Source organism: Furipterus horrens, unplaced genomic scaffold (genome assembly GCF_987537825.1).
Source record: "Furipterus horrens unplaced genomic scaffold, mFurHor1.1.pri manual_scaffold_3, whole genome shotgun sequence".
NCBI classification, from domain to species: domain Eukaryota; kingdom Metazoa; phylum Chordata; class Mammalia; order Chiroptera; family Furipteridae; genus Furipterus; species Furipterus horrens.
In genome coordinates this window covers 71786384-71802549 of record NW_028327173.1, presented here as the reverse complement: position 1 = coordinate 71802549, position 16166 = coordinate 71786384, and the positions used below count along the sequence as shown (strand labels likewise).

Genomic DNA, 16166 nt, shown 5'->3' with positions numbered 1-16166 from the left:
TTGACCATGAAAAGATTGCTTTATTCCATGAAAATATTCTCAACAGAGAACACCATCTTAAACAAAGCATTTACCATTAAGAAATCAACATGTGCACAGAGTAAAAATTATTGAAAAAAAATTGAAGTTTTTTTTTTTTGACAATTCACATGTTCAAAATTTAAGAATGATTTAAGAGTGATTTAAACTGTGCAAGTACAAATATCCTTCCTATTGTAATAACCCATACACAGGTTGCACTATTTCACATGAAGGAACTTGCCTCCTACGGAAGCAAATCCTGCTTTTAGAAAAACAAACAGTAGCTTGAAAAGAACAGTTAGTCCTTACAAGAAAACCTTAAACTTTGCCCTCTGTGGCTTCTAGCCAAAAAAACACAAGCACTTCAGGCTTTGTACAGAAGACAAACACAGCCAGATCACATTTCCTCCTCATTGCTAACCTTTAAAATACAAATAGCACTAGGATTTAAAACTATTTTATGTAGTCTGTCAGTATTGAATAATGTCACATTATATAAATAACCCTGTAACGAGATTCGAAATCTAAACTTTATAGTTTACTAGCCTCAAAAGTAATACACTATATGTCAGCTGTGTAACAAGGGCATACTTGATCTTAGGAAGGCATTAACTTTCACACAACTGTCATTCAGCTTTAGTATAACTGGTAGTACGATTCAAATAACACTGGGCAAAAGTTATTAAAGCAGTCACACAGCTTCTAAAATATTGCTTAAAATCCAACAATACATAGACCATTTCACGTTCTCTTTCTTCCCTCAAAGTAGTACAGAACCAAATTAATGAAGCTTCTGTTGGTAGAAATAACCCCCCCACCCCCCGCTCATCTCCCTATTAAACACTACTAAGAAATTAGTTAAGATACAAGTCATTAACAGAACCACAAATGCGAGGCAGGACAACATGAGCAATAGGGCACTAACGACAATTATATTTACAAGTATAAACATACAGAAATTTCCATTTTACAAGTAAAAGTGCACATAAATCATTACAAAGTTTCACTAACTTTTCTCTGGTTCAAACAAAAGCATCATTTGGAAACAGACAATCACTGTAATTATCAAATGAGAACACGGTAACCCCAAATTAAAAGACAATGGGGGTCCATAAAATGTCTCATAAAAACACTGAGTAAAGTCAAATGAACTCGAACGTGTCTTTAGTCTGATGTGTAGACGTGAAGATGCACCATCAGACACGGTAGAGCTCTAAAAGCCGCGTACTGAGGCTACACCGGCAGCTGCAGCAGCCCTGCAGAGTTAAAAGAGGTCACACCGAGCTGACATATAAAGCCCTTTGTGGGATACTGTAGTGGTAGTGTTGGCAATCAACAGATTTAGGCACTCTAATTTAAGGCAGCATTTGAATGGAAGCAGCTGACTTCTGACAACAGTCCTTTGTCTTGAGGTGGTATCTTCTGTGTTTATTATGCCAGGGTTTCAGTGCTGACTATAGATTCTTCCCAGACTGAGGTGCTGAAGATGTATCATGCTTCAAAGAGTTCTTTCAACTGGGCTGTAGGCTAGAGCAGAGATGTTTTCTTTTTCTTATCACAAATATGTCAGGTTCACAAACTACTTCTTCATAATGCCGAGACTGGAATGTTTTGCAGTGGAGAAGTTACAGCAGCATACACAAACACTGGGATGGAAACATTAGTGCTGGCGATGTTTGACAAAGTGATTTGCACTACAAATGTAAAACAGAACTAAAGCTTTGACAAGAACAAGGGTTTACAACATGCCTGAAAAATCTAGCCCGATCACGCTAGACATGCAACAGGATGTTAGGCAAACACAGGAGTGGTGCAGGCAGACACTAACAAGTGGCGAGGGCTCTAACAGACAATGGATCTAAAGGCCGATTAAAACAGAGCTGGGACAGAGATGGTCCTGGTGGGACAGACAAATGTAAGACAAATTTAATGACAACTCTGCATTCTTTCTGATTTGGACATCAGTAAAATAAATGGAAAAAAGGTTAGCCATAGTTGCTTTTTTCCCCCTTCATGTGAGTAACTGTGAATGAGGAATTAAAAAACTTACAATGATTTTTTAAAACAATGTATGGAAATGCTAATGAAGTTAGTAAAAAATAATGATGTCTGCATGCACTCATGCAACTTGCTTCTCTCACTCTCTTTGAGCCTGACAACTCTAACACCCTCCCCCCCAAAAGCAGCTGCATGTAACCTCCTTCAACATCTTGCCCATTTCCTCAGAAACCCTCTTCAGGAACCTGCAGTCCAGGAGGAAAAAGAAAAGAACAATTACTGAAGACCTTTGGTAAGACCAAAAGGGGTGTTCAGTTTAAAGTGTCTGTCCCAAATGTCCCTAAAATCATTTTATAGTCAGCTATGGAAAACACCAGAAAAATCTGGAACATGAGCAAAATTAAAGATCAGTTGCTTCCTCACTTCATTTCCCGCACAACTAGCACTGCACAGTCCTTGACTGTACAGTGTTACCAACAAATGCTAGTTGAAATTAATTGGAAAAAAGAATCTATCCTAATAATTGATGATTCGGCTAAAATGAGGAAATGCTCTAAATGGTGGTACAGGTATCTTCCTCCAATCCAGTTAGTCAAAAAGTTGTTTTTCTTTTCAAAGTAAGATGTGCCAGTACTTCTCCATTCAAGATTTCCTCTATCTTAGCTCATTTAAAGTCTATTTTCCCACCATAACTGCCAAATGCTAAATAATCACTAAAGTGATATTTCCCCAAAGAGATTTTCAAAATAAAAAATACAAGCATCAGATTAATCTGGAAAAGAGTTTGTACATTACTAGAAATTACTAGTAAGCCTGAAAATATTTTCAGGTTTCAAAAGAAAGCCATTTTATTCACCTAAGAGCTAGACCAAGTTATTTTGCAGCTCTCTTGACTGACCTGCTACTATAATAGATTTTGTTCTAGGTACTTAGTCTCTTCTTTTGGAAACCAAAGTTAAGAATAAGGAAGAAAATGAACATGGTTATATTCTTATTTTATCCAATTAGCCAACTATTATTACTTGTGGAGACTGTAGCTAAATTCAAACTCCTATATCAAACCACCCTTTTGGGAGTCAGCTTTCTGTGGCATTTCAGAGCAGTTTTATTTATTTGAATTCACTATAGTCATTGGTTTTCTGAAGCCAAGTGTGTGTGTTGTGGGGGGAGCTTTTATTTACGGATTCCTGCCCAATAGGTCAAATTCTAAGATTTATAAGGCAGAAAAACACAAATCCTTCACACAGACTCAAGCAGGACATAAAGCAAAAGGCACCACCAATTAAACTTCACACCAACATCACTCGAATGGGAAAGCGTCAACAAGAACAGTTTCTTGTGGTAATATTCACATCTTTAAGATCGAGCCTATATTCAGCTCACATAGTGAACAATAAATCTTGGATGCCCTTGAAGTTTTCTTATGTTCTCCCACCCGTTGAATGTGTTTTCATTTTAAGTTACCATTCCTATGTCATACATATCACAAGGCTGCCTGGTTAGTTTAGATGTAAGTTACTGCACCTTTACTGTTTTTCTCTAGAGTTACATCTATGTATGATGTGGGAACGTAGCCTTCTTCACCGTTCTGTCTCCGAGCTCTTGTCCATCCATCACCTTTGTCCTCTTCAATAATGTATAGGACTTCACCTTCTTTCATTGCCAGAGTACCTTCATTGTGTCCTAGATGAGTTTTCACAGTACAAGCATAATTTAAGCACAGCAATAATTTGAAGTAGAAGTTACAAATACAAGTCACAAAACATGAAATCCTACTAGATTTCAATGTACCTAGGCCCACTGACTCATTAGCATCTCTTTGATGCTTTGTAGTTTACCCAACACTTCCATGTACATTATCTAATTTGAACTGCGCAATAACCCTGAGAGGCTGGCATTAATATCACCCCTATGTAACAGATGAAGTGTAAGCCACATTATATTATATAATTTATAAGGGTACTCTAACTCCTATTTCACTACTTCAACTTCCTTCCCAAACGTAAGTGGTGGTGTTATCTAGAAAATTTATGAGATGTGGATCAGGAAAACAGTTAACAAGACAGTGAGAGGGTGGAAAGAATGTAGTCTGAAGAGAAAGCAGAGAGAAAAAAACACAGGCTCAGCTCTGGTGACAGAAGCAGAATCCTTATAGACACAAAGCACCAACTTCCTTTAAAACCTCTCAGCCTCAGGATTCTCTCCCCCCAAACCCCCAACCCATCCAACCTGTGTAGCAGTAACTATTTTCACAAATAAATCTTTAACAGATGCTAAATTCCTTCTCTATTCTCTAGATTATATTATAGCAAGATCTTATTTAGTATTTTCAGTATGAAAAGTAACTAGAGACAACTCAATTTTAAAACCAATACAATGGATGGGTGGGGAAGTACCTTAAGTCGTATACCATTTTACAACAGTTTATTTGTAAAGGTGTTACTGTGCTCCTCTGTGATTTGAAGATTTTTCATAGTCCTTTTCCCAGAAGGGAGGAAAGGGTGACTAAAAATCTGTGGGAGAGGACCATAATGGCTTCCTCCCCTCACACAGCCTGTTAGCCAACTATCACAGCGGAAGATGGCAGAGTCAGAAGTCAACATATTCTTTCCTTCTATCACCTGAAAATGTAGCTACAGAGTCAGGTTATAGTGGTGGAAATCTATAGATATGCCACTTGCCTTGTAACTGTCTCTCCCAATGTTAGCAAGTTACAAGGAAAAGCTTGAAGTGGCATCTACCAGCCTTTTCCTCCCTGGGTTGGGCTACAGGCTCAAACTGCTTCAAATTTAATGAGTACATGTAGCATTAGTAAGATCTCTAGGGGAAATTCTGTATTAAGATGCTGATAACACAGGTAATTTTCTTTCAAATTCATGTAAGGAAGGAAAATCTCTGTATCTGTAATACAGTTAAATACAAATATTCTAACTAATGAATTAGATAATAATTATCTGACCATGTACTATTTAGCTGAAGGCACTGAAGTGCATGACTCTTGCATGTAGACTTAAGGAACCGATTTTATCGTATGTATTAGAAAAATCATACCATCGAAAGGGTAAATAGCTTTGCAGTGTCCAATAGCAGGCAAGGGATCGTCATCTTCAAATTCATCATCAAACTCACTGTGGTGACCATGCTGTTCGGGCGGCCCACGAACTTCTTGGTTTGCATCATCAGTGTAACTGCCCTCAGGACTATAACACATAAAATTATCTCTGGTCAAGCACACAAACATGGGAATTTTTAATATTATCTACAAGCTGATCTCAGAATCAATTCAGATAATTAAGTATGCATTACACAGTTCTATAGTAAACCTTTTTTCTTAAACATTGACTGTGTGTATACTGCTTCTAAAAACGAAAATGCTTCTTTGTTGAATTCTCAAAATTAAAAAATTAAAAAAGACAACAATGTTCTAGACACATAGTATTATATTCAGTAATATGTCTCACTATCACCAGGTCCAGAGAAATTGTAAAGATGTATTGGATGCTTATTTTTCATCATCCTGGATTCATCATCCCCTCTTTTGGCAAGAGGACCCTAAAATTCCTTACAGGACCCACCAGACCCACGTTCAGTTAACAGGTTTCAGGTGGAATATTCTGTCCTGGCTCCAGAGGGCCCATCTCAGCACAGCACTCGTGTGGTCAGAGTGAAGAGTTCACAGGTAGGCCTGAAACCCAATCAGATGTACGAGATGCACAGAGACCTCTGCTTGGAACTATTCAAAGAGAAGCCCCCTTCTTTTTCCACTGGACTTGAACCTAAAGAAACAGAACCTAAAATGAAGCTAATATAGTGGAAGGCAGGACTGTGAGGTGGAGAGAAACTGAGTCCTGAGGCTATATCATCTGAACTCCTACATTAAGCTCTCCCTAAAGTCAGCTAATGAAACCTCTTTTTAGTTTAAGCTAGTATGGGTGGAATAATATTTCATCACATCACTAACAACCCAAAGACTCTTAGTAAAGTTAATTTTCAATTAATCATGCTATCAAGTTAGTAACTTAGAAAACCCCAAATCCAAAGACATTATTTTCTTAAAAACTTTTTAAATCAAAGAGAGAAAAACGTTAATAATTTTGCTAACGAATCAAATGACTAAGTATGATTTTAAACAATGGGAAAATCTACATGATTAGATTTAGCAGTACTTTCAGTATACTTGGAAGGCGTGTTCTTAAATAACACAAGCCAAATAGATTGACTTATTAAAACTTATTTGAACTGTGCAAGTACAAATATCTAGGTTTCACCTAATAATAAAATTGAGTATATTTTGTGATATCTCTTAATATACTGACGATATATACTCTTTCAAAAATGGCAATGGAGAGAAGGAAGTAGTAATTGTCAAGAACATACCACTACCAGGTATTTTACTGCTGGGTACTTTATGCACATTACTTCATTTATTACTAATAATTCTGTACAAGGAGTATTTTAATCTCTTTTTTATACTTGAGGAAACAGACTCAGAGAACATTAAAAATGAACTTGCTTAAATTATAGTGTAATTAAGTAGTAAACCAAGATCTCTCAAATTCCTCTCTAAGGTGAATTCTAATTTGTTGCACTTTATTATAAAAAAGACATATATATCACAAAGGGGGAAATGCCACAAATGGTGTAGAAACTTAGCAAAATACCTTTTGGAAGCTCTGGTCCAAACTAACAATACACATTTTTTTTTCTTCACAGAACTTTGAGCAAGATGACCGTTAAATTTTTCTTTGGCATTAGCTACTCAATTCCATCTACTTTAAGGGAACCTCCCCTGGCCTAAGGAGCCTATGCCCCCAGACTACAGCTCCAAGGACTTTCTAGGCTCCTACCTCTGTTATTGCATGCATGACAAACTAGAATTGAGCAGCAATATAAAATTTCATACTTCACCTATAGCTATTGTAAAGAAACAAAATTATTTAGGTTCAAAAGACTGATGTTATTAAAAGCCAATCTTGTTAAATGAGAGAGGAAGGGAAAAAAATTATGAGGTTCAGAAAAAAAAAAGTGAGAAAAGTTTGGGGGAAAAGAAGAAATACAAATAAAATACAAAAAAAAAATGACCTTTCTCGTCCCTGTGTTACAAGATGATTTATGTCACTGCTATGTCTTCTGTCTCCTCTCCCACCTGTTTTGCCTTCAACTTCAGAGAGCCATGCCTTAGGGAAAAAATAGGTAAAACTGAGCTTAATAAATATTTTTAAAAACTCTTAAGATATTCTACATTTAAAATGTGCTTTGAGTTTTTATGGTTATGTAATTCTTGGAGAAGGGAAACCTTTATTCCGATCTGGTCAAAGACCAACTTTATTGCTAATAAAAAATAATTTAAATGTTTAGTTTTATACAATGTTTTAAATTTTATAAACTTCAACAAAAGACAAAACATTATATACCTTATGTTACCTTACTTTTAGGTCATGAACCCTAAAGTTAAATAAATATTTGAAGATAATTCTAGCAAAAACAATCTATCATAATGAAGTTTATGCAAATGAATTTATCTCAGACAACTGCCAGATAACAAATCTACCTCATTCTTGTGGATTTCCATTCGCAGGCGGTCAATATTATTCATGGTCTCTGCTAATTTAGGCTGCAAACTCCCTGGATCCCCCATTTGTGGATTTTTCTCATATACATCTTTCATTTTGTTGAGTGCTTCTCTGAAAACAAAAAGGAAGCCATAAAATTAAATATTCACTCTGTATGTTCCCAGATAAAAGTTTTTCATTTAATTTTGGGGACTCACATGCAGCCTAATCTGAAAAGATTCACATCTCTAAGTTTAGTTAAGTATTACCTGATTTAAGTCAGTCTGATAAAGTAAATAGTTTGTAATTTATGGAGACAGTTTTTTAAAATCATTTGAAGTGTCAAAAACAAAATAGATTTCTTATTTCTTGCTTCCTAAATGAGAATATGAATATATATATGAATGATGTTTAATCAAAGGCTGGAAAATATTCCTCAATATTCTTAAATTCATCATAGCCCAAATCAATTCATTATAATCCCATCCAGATACATTATTCCACCTTTTCTTGGTTCACAGCATCACTGTCCTCCCTCCCATCTATGCTAGAAACAGAAATGCATCTTTAACTTGCGCTTCTACCTCTAAATTCGGTTTTGATTCCGTCAGCTTTCCTGGACGCCAACATCCGTCATTACTGACTTACACTCCTTAATCCTCTTTTTCTTCTTGACCCTAGAGGATACATTTTCTTTTTCCTTCTCCTCACTCCTTCTGTCCCATACTCCTCATTAGCTCCTTCTCTTCCTCTTCTCATCCTTTAGATGTGTTACACAGAATGACACAGGTTTCTTCTCATCTCATCCTACACTTCTTCAGAATGATCTCTTACTGTTTTGCTTTTCCAGTTTTTCTGAGATATAATTGACTCGCTGCTTAAAATCACCTATCTTCAGATGATACTCAAAATATATATCTCTAGTTCTTCTTCTTGCCCAGATTTAATTTCCAAATACAACTAGGAACTTCCATATAGACTTTTCACATATTTCAAAAATCAACTTAAAACTATCATCTTTGCCCCAAACTTATTTTTTCTTACTGTTTTAATCAAGTCTTTATTTATACTTCTGAGGTATGTATAATGCCTCCATTTTTCTCTTCTTGGACATCCAATCAGGTGACAAGTCTGACCTGTTTTGCCTTTGAAATGACTCATATCTACTCCTTTCTATTTCCAAGACACATCTTAATTTAGGCCCTTAACATCTCTGACCTGTAATATTATAAAGTCCTCTAATTGATGTGCCTGTTGCCAATGTCCTTCCTATTCAATCTACTCTTCATACAGTTTTCAATTATCTTTTTTGAGATGTAGAGGTGATAATATTACTTACTCTCTTAACAACTTTTGGTGACTCTCCAATACTTAAGAATTCTACAAAAAAGCATTTAAGACTTTACATAATTCTTCCTGTACCTTTGCATCCTCATCTTCTATTACATTCCAATTTCTAATCATGTCTCCCTGGCCTAGAGCTAAGTCCAGGCCATGCAAAAACATTTACACTTCTGTGCTTTTATTCTCGTTTTCACCTCTTCTTTAAATGCTCTTACTCTCTGCTCATTGTCTAATTTCTTGTCTAACTAACAAAACCCTATTCTCCTGTCAAGGTCTAATACCAATGTTCTGGAAATAAACCACTAGTGTTTGGATCCCAACTCTGATATTTACCAGCTACCTAACCTTAGATACACTATGAATTTATTTGATACTTAATTTTTCCACCTAAATAACAGAAACAACTTCAGAGGGCTATTTTGAGGAATTCAGTGACACACTCCATGTAAAATGCAGGGCTCACTGCCTAACACATAATAATCCCTCAACAAACAGTAGTTCCTTACACCACCAATCTTTTCTCTTCCACCAAAGTCTCCCCAATTAAGTTTTTCTTAATTATTCCAGTAAGAATTCATTATTTTTTCCTCTAATTTACCCCAGAACTTTATATCTCTATTAGCAGCTATCAAAATCCAGCTTGAATAGAAACTGAATTGCTTCAGTATTATCTTTCCCAACTAAAATGTGAGTATGTTAAAATCAGAAACTGTTTTATTCATTTTTATATTTTCTATAGTCCTGGCAGTCTATTACATACAGTAAGCCCTAAATATTACATCATATAATTTTCCAGAGATCACTTATACGTTCCTCTAGTAAGAAATATTTTAATATTTAAGTTATTTCACACTGATATAATGTATAGCATGGTGAGTATAATTAATACTATACTGTATATTTGAAAGTTGCTAAGAAGAGTAGATACTCAAAAAAACTTTGTAAGTATGGACAATGATGAATATTAAATAGACTTATTGTGGTGATCATTTTGTATCATGTACAAATATTGAGTCATGTTGTATATATGAAACTAATAAAATGTTGTATGTCAAATATACCTCAATTAAAATTTTTATACTAATACAGTTGATTCTCATTATTTACAGATTCCATATTTGTGAACTACCCATTTGCTAAAATTTATTTGTAACCTCAAAAGGCGCACTCGTGGCACTTTCACAGTCATTAAACACGACAGAATGGAGAAACATCTGAGGTATGTGATGCATGTGCACATTCTCAGCTGAGGTCAAACAAGGAGATTCTCTAACTTGTTCCTGCTCTTGTTTCTAACTTCTTGTTTCTTCTTCTTTCTTTCTCAACAAGTGTCCTTTTTGTGCTCATTGTTGATTTTTTGTTTAAAATAGCCCATAAGAGTTGTCCTGAAGTGCTACCTAGTATTCCTAAGAGCAAGGACTTATTTTTCTCCATAAGGAGAAAAATACATTATATTAAGCTGTGTTCAGGCATGAGCTACTGTGCTGTTCGCCCTGAGTTCAAAGTTAATGACTCAACAACATGTATTAAATAACATGTCTTTAGGCAGAAACACACATAAAACAAGGTTATGTATAGATCAGTTGATAAAAATGTTGTGACCAGAGGCTAATAACAAACCCTGTATTTTCCGTATTGGTATTCACTTCTTCAGGGTTCAGTGACTTTACAGAGCCTGTCACAAATAATGAGAATCCACTGTAATGCCATATTTCATTTATGATTAAGCACCCAATCATACCTGAAGTACAATTCTCAACAAGCTCTTTAATCACTCATTTCAGAACTTAAGCTCCAATTTTATCTTTAGTGTAAAGCAGATAGTCACCAAATCACTGTAATAACCCTTTACTCATCATGACTCCCTATGTTCACTAAAACAAAACTGAACTACAAGGAATCTTTTTATAAAATTGAAAAATAATTAAAGCTTTGAGTGAGTGAATTTGAAGCCATAAGTAATCAAGCACTGTTTGCCAACATATTTTGCTGCAAATGAAGTAAGTATAACTTCAGGTTCCTATCGAACTCAATTTATATACCAAAGCAAAATGAAAGTTATCCAAGAGGTGGTTAGCACTGGTGAAACTACTCTTAAGTCATCCAGTGATTTTCTAATTTCTGGAAGGCATAAATATATACTATTAGCTCCAATAAGTAATATGAAACCTAAGAAACTCTCTTAACATTTCATTTTTACTTGTAACATGGCAACAATAAAATTTTCCAAAGTTTAGGAGTGTATTTTTCCCTCAAAAGGTATTTCAATTAGGATGCATAATGCTTAAACTTTTTATACATGATATTTAAACACATCACCCCAAGTAGACTTGGAAAGGAAAAATAATGTGAGAGAACTTAATGGAAGAATACTTTTGGTCTGACTCTTTTTGTAGTTCTCTGTTAAGTTCATCAATGCGCTGCTGTAATTTTTTACGTCTCTGTTCTGGTGGCAGATGACTGAAATCTTCTAGTGCTGGGCCCTGAAAAGAAAATCTACATCAGAATAAAAGATATTTTCAGGAAATTTTATTTTATATCTATATCTGCTATAAAATAAAAATGTCAATTTTAAGTTAGAAAAAGAAATCTACATAGACATGTGTGTGTTAATTAAAACGACTATATTAACCAAGGACTCAAATTCCAGTTTATAAAATCATGAAATAGAATGGTAAAAATAACACCTGATACAGATAATTGGTAATGGTCAGTATCACATTATTTCCAGGTCTTGGCAGAGTTAAAGTACATACGGATCTTCTTCCAGCAATAACAAAATGGAAACACATAACATTGCTCATTTATAGAAATTATTGTTTTATATATGACATCACCACATTCCCAGTCAGAATATTACAAATGTTCAGACTGAAACTATGAAGCTTATATAATGAAGTAAAGTACCTCACAAAGACAATCTAATTATTTAAGTGTTAATATTGTATTGTCTTTGAATTAATACATTATTAAACCACTCTGTTCTTTAGAACCAAAACATACTTCATCATTAAAAAACAAAAGATCCACAAAATGAAATAGAAACAGAAATTATATTCCAATAAGGAGTCTCTTTTTAATTATCCTTTCATACAACCAAATACACCTCAGTTGTTCATGAAAGAATGATATCATCCAAAGAGAGACATTATCCTTTTGGACGCTTGATGTTTGAAAATTTTTTAATGCTTTAATATTTAAAAAATATATCATTTAAGAAAAAGTACTATATTTAGATGTAAATTTCTGATTCAAGTAATGTCTTTCTCCTCTTGAATGTTAATCATGTCACTGTTACTTTATTTTATTAGAGATTATACAACAGAGCCAATACTAACAACTACTGAGTCCATCTTTACATAGTTTTTATACATTCCCAAAACTGATAATGTCTATCTCATTCTTCATTTTTCTTTTTAAAATGGTGATTTTAAGAATACACAGGTTCAAGTTTTAAAGTATTGCTGAAGTGAGCTCCTGAAGTAAATGTGCCCTTGCTCTTTGGGCCACTTATGCCTATAACATAAGTTAAGTAGCTTTATTTCACCATATATAAGAACGCTTCCCTTACTTTAAAAAATGAGAAAACTCACTTTTAGGATGAGTCTTGTAACATTTAATAACAGAAACTCTTGAATGTTCCCAAGTGACCTATACATTATGGACATTCAACAAGTTCCCTAAAAAGTAGGATATCTTGTCTAAGTGGTTTTTGCTCTTAAAGAATCTATCAACCAACCAAATTTGACCTAAATGAATCAATGGCAAAATTTCCTATCCTTGAAATGTAGTGGTCAATTATCAATATAAGTTGTCAGTTTTAATCTAATTTATGGTCAGGTTTTAAAACTTTTATATATGTGCCAAAGATAAAACTTTCTAATTTATATATTTTTAATATTTCTTAAAATTTTGAAAAACGATTTAATAAAGTGAAAAAATATTATAACAATAATAAAAAGCTACCTGCAAATAAATCTGCCAAATTTCCACTTATCCCTAATTAAACCTTGTTCTCAAATTTATTAATGGTAGATACCTAGGCATTTGCATGTCTAATATCCCATTTTGACATTATAACCTATTCTTTTTTAGGTTATGAAAAGGAACTCCATTCTGTTTCCTATGGATGTAAGAAGACCTCTGTTGTACTTAAAAGCCCCTCTTACAAGGGAATTCATAAAAGGTTACATTGCAAGAGTTTGAAAAATAGTGGTTCACTTTCTTAAAATGAGAAACTATAAAGACCCAATAATTTTGGAGTTAGATCTTCACAACGTACTTCCATTAATTCTATTGAAATAAATGTGTAAAGGAACACTCTCCCTACCCGACGCACATGCACGCACACGTACACACACACACACACACACACATATTTCAATTATTTGTGTTTTTATTCCTGTTCAATAATGCAGAAGAAGCAAGCACTGACTCTATAATAAAATAAGGAGAAAAAATTTCCTTCTTACTTTTTGGAAAATCTAATGATTCTTACAATAAACTACAAATCAAATTTATATGACCTTGTAAAAGTGTGTTATGAAATATCATTTAATTTTTATTCTATAAAGACAATCTTTTGTTCTACCATGTAACTTTCAAAATAATGTTTAACTAGAATCTTATTCTCTGTACCATGACAAGGATTGTACCCAATAACATTTAAAAAGTTAATGGGTTGATTACAGGTTAACCACATTATTTTTTAATTTTTATGTCATCAGGAAGTACTGACATTTGTTGGACTATGGATTAAATTATAAAAATAAAAAACATGTACAAGATGAAAATGTGGAGATGTACCTTACCACTTGTTTTGGCTTTAAACAAAATAATGTTTTGAGATTACTTAATGTTGGCACAGTATATAGATCAGCACATAAGGCTTACCATCTTCATCGACCACTGAATAGTTCAATGGAAAACAGAAAGAAATGGTAAATTATTCACATGAAACCATAATAGAGAAGATGCAATAACCTATGTATTTTTTTACAATATTAAAATAAATCATGTACATTTCACAATCCAAACAATTATGCCAGAAAAAGAGTTTTAAGCACATTTTTTTGGAATGTAAATTACTTGCAAAAAAAAGTATACTGATGATAATGGGCAGATATTTTGTGGATTTCACTTATATGGCTCTTCATTCTTAAAATACTAATATTTGAAAAGTTGAATATAAAAGATCTAACATTAGCCATTTTAAAAGAAATCATATATAAAGTATTAAAAAATGGAACACTCTTTCCAATGCATTAAAACCACCATTATCTGAATTTTTATAGTTCAAAATACTCTGTTGAATTTAAATACATCATGGGTAGGTTTTAGGTGAGGGTAACAATCCTACGTTAGTTATAAGGTACTTTTTAAGAATGTACAGACCCATTAAAAACACATTAAAATCAAAATAATAAATGAGTCACCTAGATTCAAGTTTCCCACATGTATTATCTGATAGACACAAGTATATGGGTTGAACTTTGTTTTGAAGACAATGACGTCTGTTTTTCAGTTTTTATCCTGAAACCCATATGCTTGAAAAGCAGCATTAAAAAATATAATTTCAATTTTTAGAAAATCTGTTAAAATTTATTCTTTCTGGAAATATGAAATGACATAGCCAGAGTACTCTCACAGTTATATATACTGCATGTGTATATATAACGCACATTCTGTGGGTTAGCAGGGTTCTGCAACTGGCATTGCATCTACCTAGTATCCCAACTAAACACATGAACGTGTGCACACATGCAAGCACACACGCACCCACAAATACACACACACGCAAACACACAGCCATGTGACCCAGAATAAACAGGACAGTTTTACAAAGTTAACCTTCACATTCATTGCATTTGGTTAGCAGCCTCTAAAATTTTGATCTTTCCCTATTTGCTAAATCATAACGTTTTGAAGAAGTCTGGCGAATGTCAGGTAGAATTTCACATAAAAATACAAATTTTAATAGCTGACAAAAAATATCTACCCCTTATCTCTGATGAATTGGCCATATATGTTAATGGTTATAATGATAAACACAGATGACATATGCTATCCATTATCTTCCCAAATTAAGCTTAACATTCTTTAGACTGTCAGTAGTTTTAGGGAATAGAACCACAACTTAGTTGTGACAAAATTCCTGATGAGATGTAATGTTTAAACTTTAAAAAGATATTCATGCTCTTCTTTAAATGTTATTAAAACAAAATTTTACATAGGACAGGAAGCTAAATACCTAAAATATTTATCTTTTATAGCTTTCACCAGTTGCTATATTAACATTTTAGAAAAGAAGATATTTATGACTGAAATATCAGATGTTTCCATGTTTAGCCAATCAAATTTTAGGGATACAAAAATCTCAAGTTCTTTGTAAAAATATTAGAAATATGTAACATAATTCACATTCAATACTGAAACACCTTACTCTCATGTGTAATAATCATATACTTATAACCAGAAAATTTCACATACCCACTATACCTTAATAAAGATACAAGGGAGTTAAAAAGGAACTCAGACAATTAGTATTTTTAAATGTATTCATTTAAAGAGAAAAAAATCTAAAAACTGTACTCTGGATAAATGCTTACAAAAATGACTCTAGAAGTCTGAAGATCCTGAATGACTTAGAAAACATGGATTTGTTATCGCTAGATAAATCTACTTCTTAAAAAAGAAAAGCACTTAGTAAGCTCAAATGAAGTAGTTATAGAGTAAAAATTATTCATTTCTATATTAAGTAGTTAAGTTTGGGTGTGTATCAAATATTCAGTAACACAGGTAAATCTCGATGTCACAAAAAGAAATTATAGGCAGGCCTTCATCCCTCAGAAAAGGTCTACTGGTACTACAGTCAAATTTAAAAACACTGGTCCAATATAACGTTTCTCTTACCCTTAAAGATACTGGGAACTGTGTATACTAGGTTTTCTTTAGAAAAAGAAATTATAAATATTTAGAAAAGCCAAGAAGCAAGTATTTAGGAGAAGTGAGGTAACAAATATAGCTCAAAACAAGAGTTTCTGATTTGAATGGTACAATTCATTAGCTTTAAGAAAACTTAAGACTAATCATTTCACAATATATATAGATCAAATCATCATGTCATAAATCTTAAAACTCACACAGTGATGTATGTCAATTATTTCTCAATAAAACTGGGGAAAAATGATGACTATAAGGCTATTCTGTTTTTATATAATATAAACACCTGGAGATTGAATTTATTTCAGG

General features: G+C 33.5%; 1 protein-coding gene across 1 annotated transcript in view; it reads right to left on the bottom strand.

Moving 5' to 3' along the window:
* FNBP1L (formin binding protein 1 like) overlaps positions 1 to 16166 on the bottom strand; it is a 112422-nt gene continuing 96256 nt past the window's right edge. The window contains 7 exon segments of the mRNA XM_090269747.1: positions 1 to 1631; positions 1633 to 1715; positions 3544 to 3702; positions 5071 to 5219; positions 7102 to 7196; positions 7571 to 7703; positions 11289 to 11398. Coding sequence (XP_090125873.1) covers positions 1533 to 1631; positions 1633 to 1715; positions 3544 to 3702; positions 5071 to 5219; positions 7102 to 7196; positions 7571 to 7703; positions 11289 to 11398 — 828 coding nt within the window. The 3' untranslated portion in view covers positions 1 to 1532.